This window comes from Guillardia theta (genome assembly GCF_000315625.1).
Source record: "Guillardia theta CCMP2712 unplaced genomic scaffold GUITHscaffold_29, whole genome shotgun sequence".
Lineage (NCBI taxonomy): Eukaryota > Cryptophyceae > Pyrenomonadales > Geminigeraceae > Guillardia > Guillardia theta.
Genome location: NW_005434645.1, coordinates 224,851 through 232,305, shown reverse-complemented (window position 1 = coordinate 232,305; position 7,455 = coordinate 224,851). Strand labels below are relative to the sequence as shown.

The window sequence follows — 7,455 nt, the reverse complement described above, 5'->3', positions numbered from 1 at the left end:
CCCCCAAAAACAGAAAAAATTTGTTTTCGCGTTAACAAATTCCCGCTCGGGGGGGGGGGGGGAAAAAATAGTTTTTTTTTTCCTCCTCCTCCTCCTCCTCCTCCTCCCTCCTCCCTCCCTCCCTCCCTCCCTCCCTCCCTCCCTCCCTCCCTCCCTCCCTCCCTCACCTCACCTCCCCTCCCCTCACCTCACCTCACCTCACCTCACCTCACCTCGCCTCGCCTCCTTCTCTCCTTCCGTCCATCCACCTCGTACTCCTAGGAGTCAGAGGTACAAGTTTTGCATGTTTGATTTTGTCCAGGGATTTCACCCTTGACGACCACGGGAACTTCGACCTCGACGCCTTCATCCAGGCACTCCCCGACAGCTTCACCTTGGAATGAGGCAGTTGAAATGTGAGCAGGAAATCTGGAAGATCAAGCAGCAAGAACTTGGAATCTCTCGAGACGGAGAAGACGACCGGCTCCTCCATACTCCCTGCCCCATTGATATCACGCTCGTTGCACATAGCATGGGCGCTGCGGCCTCTCTCATCTACCTAGGTTCGCCTTGTCCTTCTTATCTTCTTCACCCACCACGTCATCGTCCTCGTCCTCTTCATCTTCCTTGTTCCCCCTTTTGCCCTCCCCACTTACTGTTTCCTCCTACTCGCTCCTCTCTTCTCTTCCCTCCTCATGGCCTACGTGCTCGTACAACTTACCTCCTACACTACGTTGCTTCTTTCTCATCTTCTCGTTGCAGTGAACAAGCGGAGAGCTGGGCATCCTCATCGTCTGTCCCGCATGGTTCTCATGTCACCTGCGGTCTCTTCGTCTTCGAGCTCCTTCTCCTTCCTCATCTTGCAGCAGGGATACCATCACCGCATCCCGCGCGCATGCCGCTACTTCGGGCCAGTCCTGAAGAGGTCAGAAGGAGGCTGGGGCAAAGGAGGAGGCCAGTGCCTGGTATCTCATGTCAAAGTCGCAGGCTCGTAAAGATGAGCGGGGTATACACCCTCTCGATCCCGTCGCAGTCGGCGCGCAATCTCTCCCGCAAGCTGATGCAGGTGGAGGACCTTTCAGGAACTTCCGAGCGCTGAGCCTGGTGCAGGATGCAGTCAGCCTACCAGCCCTGCGGGACCTGATCTACTCTTGCGGAGAGATGTTTCTGGGTAAGTGAGAGTGAAGGAGGGGAGGAGACGACAGGTGAACTGTGCTGCAGGAGGAGACTTCAAGGCCACAGTTCACTCGCACGTCAGCATGGTCACCGACAATATGGTCCTCTCCCTTCCTGTTTCTTGTGCCATCATTATCATCATCATCATCATCATCATCATCATCATCATCATCATCATCATCATCATCTCCATCATCATCATCATTCTCATCATCATTTCCATCATCATCTCCATCATCTCTATTTGCACCGTCTTGACAATCATCATCAACAACGGCGCTCTCACACTCTTATTTGGTCCACCCAGATCGCGGGCACGAGCTCCAAGGTCTTCTTGCAGTTTTGGAACAACTACGTCAAGGTTCCAACTGTGACTACAAGGAAAGGAGCTAAGAAATCGTGTCAACAGAAGCGCTTCCTCTCGTTCGACTACGGCCCGGAGGTCAACCTGCGCGTCTATGGTCCGATCTCCCTCCTCCCCCACCTTGACCAGGCACGTTGACGAGGGTTGTGGAGCTCAGGCACAGAGACGCCGGTCGACTACATGGCTCACTACCACCTGATCGACATCCCGATCCACTTCATGGCTGGGCTCAACGACAACCTCATCCCTGCGAAGGTCCCTCCCTGCCCTCCTCTCCCTCCTCTCCCTCTCTCCCTGCCTCCCTCCCTCAGTTTCCGCTCTTCCCGTCGCTCTTTCTCCCTCTCTCCATGCACTTCTCTGCTCAGCTCTCACTTTTGTTTCCCCTCTCCGTCCTCCTGTGCAATCGACATGGTAACGGGGAGGTCAGGACTGTTTCAAGCACTACAAGGCGCTGTACCGCGTGTCTCCCTCCCTCGCCACCTGCAAGCCTCTAGCTGGAAGAGGACACATCGGTGAGGATGACGACGAGTGGGGGGACGAGGGGTCACCGGCTGCCTGCCAGACTTCACCTACGGGATGGATCAAGAAATTGCAAGCGAGATCTTCGGGCATTCGGCTGCTGTTCGCAGCAGCAGCCTCGATGAGATGTGCGTGTGCCAGTTGTGGAGCCGGCGAGTTTATGTGACCCGATGTACCTTGACAGCAAGCGAATGTCTCTGTCGAGCAAGGAGGTACATGGAGTGGAGGGCAAGACTTTGGTGCCTTGAGTTGGTCCGCAGCAGTACGAGAGCTCCAAGGTGGGAGACGCGGGGATCAGGCTCGGGAAGAACTTGCAGGTGAGAGAAGGGAAGGGCAGGAGCGAGGAAGTTTGAATCGTCGTCATGCGCTGGCATCGAAATAATCCCGATGACGATTGATCGTGACCTGCTCCCTCCCGCAGGTAACGGAAATTCTGCCGTCGGGCCCAGCAGGCACCAGCGGGATCATCAAGATCGGCGATCAGGTGGGAACCTTGGACGTCTGCAGCCTCTTGAGATGACACGCGAGCAGATCGTCTCTGTGAACTCTGCCGTCGTCGTCGGGCAGCCTCCGTCACAGGTGGGGTCGAGCTGGGGCCAGGGGGAGCTGGGAAGGGGGCTGGGAGGGAGCTGACAGTCTTGCGACAGGTTCAGGCACTCATCAGCGGCCCCATCGGATCGCAGGTGACGCTGGTCTTCACCCGGCAAGGCGTGCATAAAAAAGCGAGCTTCACTCGGGCCAAGGTTGGACCTTGAGCTCACGAAGGCGAATGAGCAAAGCTGGAAGGCATTCCGACGATGAACAAGTGCAGTAGGGAGGAAGCAAGGGCATGTTTTGTGCGAAGCTTGATGCTGCCTTGTATGAATGCTGGGTGGAGATCGGCCCCGCTCGTGCCTTTGCATCTTCCTGCATGGACTCTGCAGCCTTGCTCCTCCAACGAGTCAAGGTGCTTGCAAGGCCGTCCAGGGGTCATCAGTCTACAGTCTACATACTTGTGATTCAATATTTATGACAGTAGCATGCGATCATTTTAGCCTGGGCATACAGAGACAAAACAGGCATCTCGCCATGATCTCACTCTCCGGCAAGAAGTCCAGACCCGGCTCCTCCAAGATCATCTAGAACTAAAGGTCCTTTACATCTTTTTTTTCCTTCCCTTTCTTGCCATCGAGTTTGCTCGACTCTCCCGCCTTCCCTCTCCCCTCCTCGCCGTTCTGCGTCCCAGCCTTCCCCCGTCGCCTCCCGAACTCCGGCCAACGCGCGTGCCACAGCTGCACGATCCCTGACAGCACCGACACCAGCTGCTCGAAAGAGCACTCCCCCGCAAAGATCGCGTGCGCCCCGCACATCTCCTTGTAGCCTTCAGCCAGCGCCTCGTAGTCCGACGCGTCCGACGGGTCTCTCCACCGCACTCCCTGGAACATGCACATCCCCGCGCCGGACGGGTCCTCCTCGATCCTCGCGGCCTTGCGGTGCCTAAACTTCTTGAACGCTCCGCTCTTCTGCAGCACCTTGAGGAACTGCGCCTCCGTGATCACCAGCTTGCTCCCCGACGGCTTGCTGCTCAGGCTCAAGCAGGGGGGGACGACGCTGGGGACGCAGCCGGAGAGAGCTTTGAACAAGCTCGCCTTGCCATGGCGCGCGATGAACTCGCAGCGGGCGTCCTCGGTGGTGGTGAGGAGGAGGGCGAAGTCCTTGGAGAGCTTCACGATGGGCTCGGGAGCACGGGGACGGGGCATGGTGATCTCCTTGGAAGGAAAATGCAGCGAACGAGTAAGAGAAGCGGCTACGTAGCTATGCTGCCGGGGCTCGAGTGGAACCTGCGAGTTGTATCAGAGGGAAAGTAGAAACGAGTCCGTTGAAAGGAGGAGAAAACTTTGAGTGAAGAGGAGGGAGAGGAGGGAGAGGAGGGAGAGAAGGACGAGGAGGACGAGGAGGACGAGGAGGACGAGGAGGACGAGGAGGACGAGGAGGACGAGGTCCAACAGGTCAGCACGGGAAGCAGGAGATAGGTAAGCGAGTCAGGTTGAGATGGATTGCTGGGACTAAGGGTGAACAGTAGGGTGCAGGGGAGTGGAGAGAAGGGGTGGTATCATTTGTCACATTGTGGGCAGGTGGGGAGGGGGGTAGGGGTGACATACTTTGTTCCAACAGGCTCATCATTCGATCAATCGTGGTGCTCGAAGTGCTCATCATCATTTGTGGTGCTCGAGAAAGGTATACGAACAGGAAGGAGGAGAGGAGGGGAACATGAAGGAGGAGAGGAGAGGAGAGGAGAGGAACATGAAGGAGGAGAGGAGAGGAACAGGGAGGAGGAGAGACGGGTAGAGGAGAGAAACAGGAGAGGAGAGGAGAGGAGAGCAGAGCAGAGGAGAGGAGAGGAGAGCAGAGGAGAGGAGTAGGAAGGAGAAGAGAAGAGGAACAGGGAGGAGGAGAGAAGGATTGACGATCTCAGGAGAAGCAGAATTTCTTGAATAGTACTGCGACTTGAATGGAAACACAAATCTTGAGTTCGAAACTTCAAGCATTGTCGATATGAGCGTGTCACACAAGAAGAGCTCTGATACAGAAGAAACAAATGATGCCTGAAGAGTCTTTGATGTTTGTTTTTCAAACGTGACATGGCGTTTCGAACAAGACTTTTCAAGGTTGAAATATATCAGCCTGTCTTATTTGAATGAGTCAACGAAGGGCCATTTGATGGTTCCATCTCTCCTCTCCAGGCCATCAGCACCGACGACGCTACACTTGTAGCTGTGTCTCTGCATATGAAGACTGAGTCAAGTATGAAGACGGACAGCGCAGAAAGCGAATGTAGTTGCTTGTCATGAGGCTGCAGTCAATCAAAAATGAGACAAGATTCCTTCTGAAGATCGATGGTGAGAGATTGAAGACCTTCGATGGCAAAAGAAGAGATCCTGCAAGCTGCAAGCATTAGTTCCTTCAGGGTTGAGCACCACTGTATCAGAGTCAAGCGAGAAAACTGAAGCCTTCGCTCCTTGTGGGAAGAAGGAATGAACAAAACTACATATGCCCAACTGATGCCCAGAAACACAACAAAACTTTTGGCAAGCATGCAGATTCAGTGAAGCAGATCTTACAAGATTTAGTGAGCAGATCTTACAAGATTCAGTCTAGCTTAATAGAAAGAAGTACGGTTACAAACAATATACATAAAAAAAGTTGGTAGCTTCCGCACGTCAGGAGCTGCGAATCAGGAGTTGAGTCGCGCATTCCAACAAGTCAAAGAGCTTTCAGAGCCTGAGAGCGTCACAAGTTCAGAAAGTCGATCTCACTCATGACTGAGACTGCCAGCATCGTTGGGATCTGGCTCATCTCACTCTCCGGCAAGAAGCAGAAATCGTCCAGACTCGGCTCCTCCAAGATCATCTCCGACGCCTCGTTGCAAGATAACAGAGCCTTGCTCATCACTTCCTCGTCCGATCTGAAGTCCTCGTCGTCAAGCTCGCTCGACTCTCCCGCCTTCCCTCTCCCCTCCTCGCCGTTCTGCGTCCCAGCCTTCCCCCGTCGCCTCCCGAACTCCGGCCAACGCGCGTGCCACAGCTGCACGATCCCTGACAGCACCGACACCAGCTGCTCGAAAGAGCACTCCCCCGCAAAGATCGCGTGCGCCCCGCACATCTCCTTGTAGCCTTCAGCCAGCGCCTCGTAGTCCGACGCGTCCGACGGGTCTCTCCACCGCACTCCCTGGAACATGCACATCCCCGCGCCGGACGGGTCCTCCTCGATCCTCGCGGCCTTGCGGTGCCTAAACTTCTTGAACGCTCCGCTCTTCTGCAGCACCTTGAGGAACTGCGCCTCCGTGATCACCAGCTTGCTCCCCGACGGCTTGCTGCTCAGGCTCAAGCAGGGGGGGACGACGCTGGGGACGCAGCCGGAGAGAGCTTTGAACAAGCTCGCCTTGCCATGGCGCGCGATGAACTCGCAGCGGGCGTCCTCGGAGGTGGTGAGGAGGAGGGCGAAGTCCTTGGAGAGCTTCACGATGGGCTCGGGAGCACGAGGACGGGGCATAATTTGTGTTCACAAAAAGTAAGGGTGTGGTATTCCGACGTTGAAGGATCTTTGAAGATGAGAACTTTGAGTGAAGAGAAGAAGAAGGCTCAAGATGAGGGAGAGGGAGAGGGAGAGGGGAGGAACGTGACACTGTGCAGTTACGGTTGCAGGCGCCGGTAGAGAAGGAGTAAGATGTGCTCCTCGCCAAGAAGTAAGGTCGAGCGGGGAGGGAAGGACGTCTAGGGGTGGGTGGTATCATCGCCGGTCATTTCCTGCATTTTTGCTCACGGAATGGACGGGTGGGGTGGTGTGAATATAGCGGAGGGGGGTAAAGGGGTCACCATATCGTGAGATGCACTAAAAGTGTTTTAACTGAGGTGTGGTAAAATCATGAGAAGGAATTGTTTCGTGGAAAAAATTCGAAGCGTTGAGTTCTCAATCGTTGGCCCAGCTGGGGCAGGAGTCGTAGGGTGGAGTCATTGATCATTATAGGGTGGGGTAGTTGGGAACTCTAGATTACCGAGAGAGAAAGGGGCCTGTGAAGGGTTGAGCGAAATCTCAGCCTGGAGATGAGAGCGAGTGACGTCGACGACAGGCCTGCAGCCGTAGTAGCGGCCATGGTCACGGGCCAGGTGTTTAGTGAGAGGGTAGGGGTGGGAACGGGGTGGGGAAAGGGGGTCCTTTCCGCGCCCCAAAGGGGGGGAAGTTATGAGACCAAATACATGACTTATAGCAATTATACACATATAAGTGAATAAGGAGCGTAAATAATAAGTGGTTGTTATAACAATCCGGCTCACTACCCCCCACACACATACACACATGCAGGGTCATCGTCGGGCCCTTATGAGTGCAATTATAAGGGTTTTACAATCGGTTATGACCTGTCCACGTTGAACCCATCCACCAGCTGGAGTGAGGGGTGGAGGGAGGGGAGGGATAGTGAGGGGTGGAGGGAGGGGATAAGCTCGTAGGTTAATTTGCAGTGTTGTAAAAGGTTCCAGTATCTTGTGCGCCAGGGGGGTGGGGTGGGGTAGTAAGGCCGGCGGTTGACCAACGGCTGGTAGGTTGTAAACTTTCATGATCATTTAAGAAGTTACTACCACCACCACCACCCTTATATTCCCCTTATACCACCCTAGCTGAGGAATACGTATCTTTCGAAAGTTAATTATGTCCCAGGGCAATAATAAAATTACAATGTTTTTAATTTGTCTGTGCTGTCCATGATAACCTGTGCCTTGCAACCCTACCCCCCTCCCCCTCCCTACAACCATCCCTCCCTCCCTAATTCCGCCCATCCATGAAGACAAAAACAAACTGCTCGGGGTTCTCAATAACATAAGGCGGATCGCGAACTTTGCCCTAGGCTATCGATGAGCAGGAGGAGCAGGAGAAAGAGG

General features: G+C 54.7%; 3 protein-coding genes across 3 annotated transcripts; 1 reads left to right on the top strand and 2 right to left on the bottom strand.

Moving 5' to 3' along the window:
- Nucleotides 1-511: 511 nt before the first annotated feature.
- GUITHDRAFT_107429 (AB-hydrolase associated lipase region-containing protein) lies at nucleotides 512-2,793 on the top strand (the record flags this gene model as incomplete). Its single annotated transcript, XM_005833568.1, has 15 exons — nucleotides 512-542; nucleotides 742-803; nucleotides 849-904; nucleotides 967-1,045; nucleotides 1,090-1,150; nucleotides 1,201-1,256; nucleotides 1,463-1,616; nucleotides 1,677-1,774; nucleotides 1,947-2,031; nucleotides 2,082-2,166; nucleotides 2,223-2,250; nucleotides 2,299-2,355; nucleotides 2,460-2,522; nucleotides 2,570-2,617; nucleotides 2,686-2,793. 15 exons carry the CDS (start codon nucleotides 512-514, stop codon nucleotides 2,791-2,793), a joined length of 1,071 nt encoding a protein of 356 aa, XP_005833625.1.
- A 369-nt stretch (nucleotides 2,794-3,162) lies between these two features.
- GUITHDRAFT_107428 (hypothetical protein) lies at nucleotides 3,163-3,777 on the bottom strand (the record flags this gene model as incomplete). Its single annotated transcript, XM_005833567.1, has 1 exon — nucleotides 3,163-3,777. One exon carries the CDS (start codon nucleotides 3,775-3,777, stop codon nucleotides 3,163-3,165), a length of 615 nt encoding a protein of 204 aa, XP_005833624.1.
- Nucleotides 3,778-5,308: 1,531 nt separating this feature from the next.
- Nucleotides 5,309-6,070, bottom strand: GUITHDRAFT_107427 (hypothetical protein; the record flags this gene model as incomplete). The annotated part of the gene is made up of 1 exon (XM_005833566.1): nucleotides 5,309-6,070. The coding sequence occupies one exon, from the start codon at nucleotides 6,068-6,070 to the stop codon at nucleotides 5,309-5,311; it is 762 nt and encodes a 253-aa protein (XP_005833623.1).
- Between the last annotated feature and the right edge of the window lie 1,385 nt (nucleotides 6,071-7,455).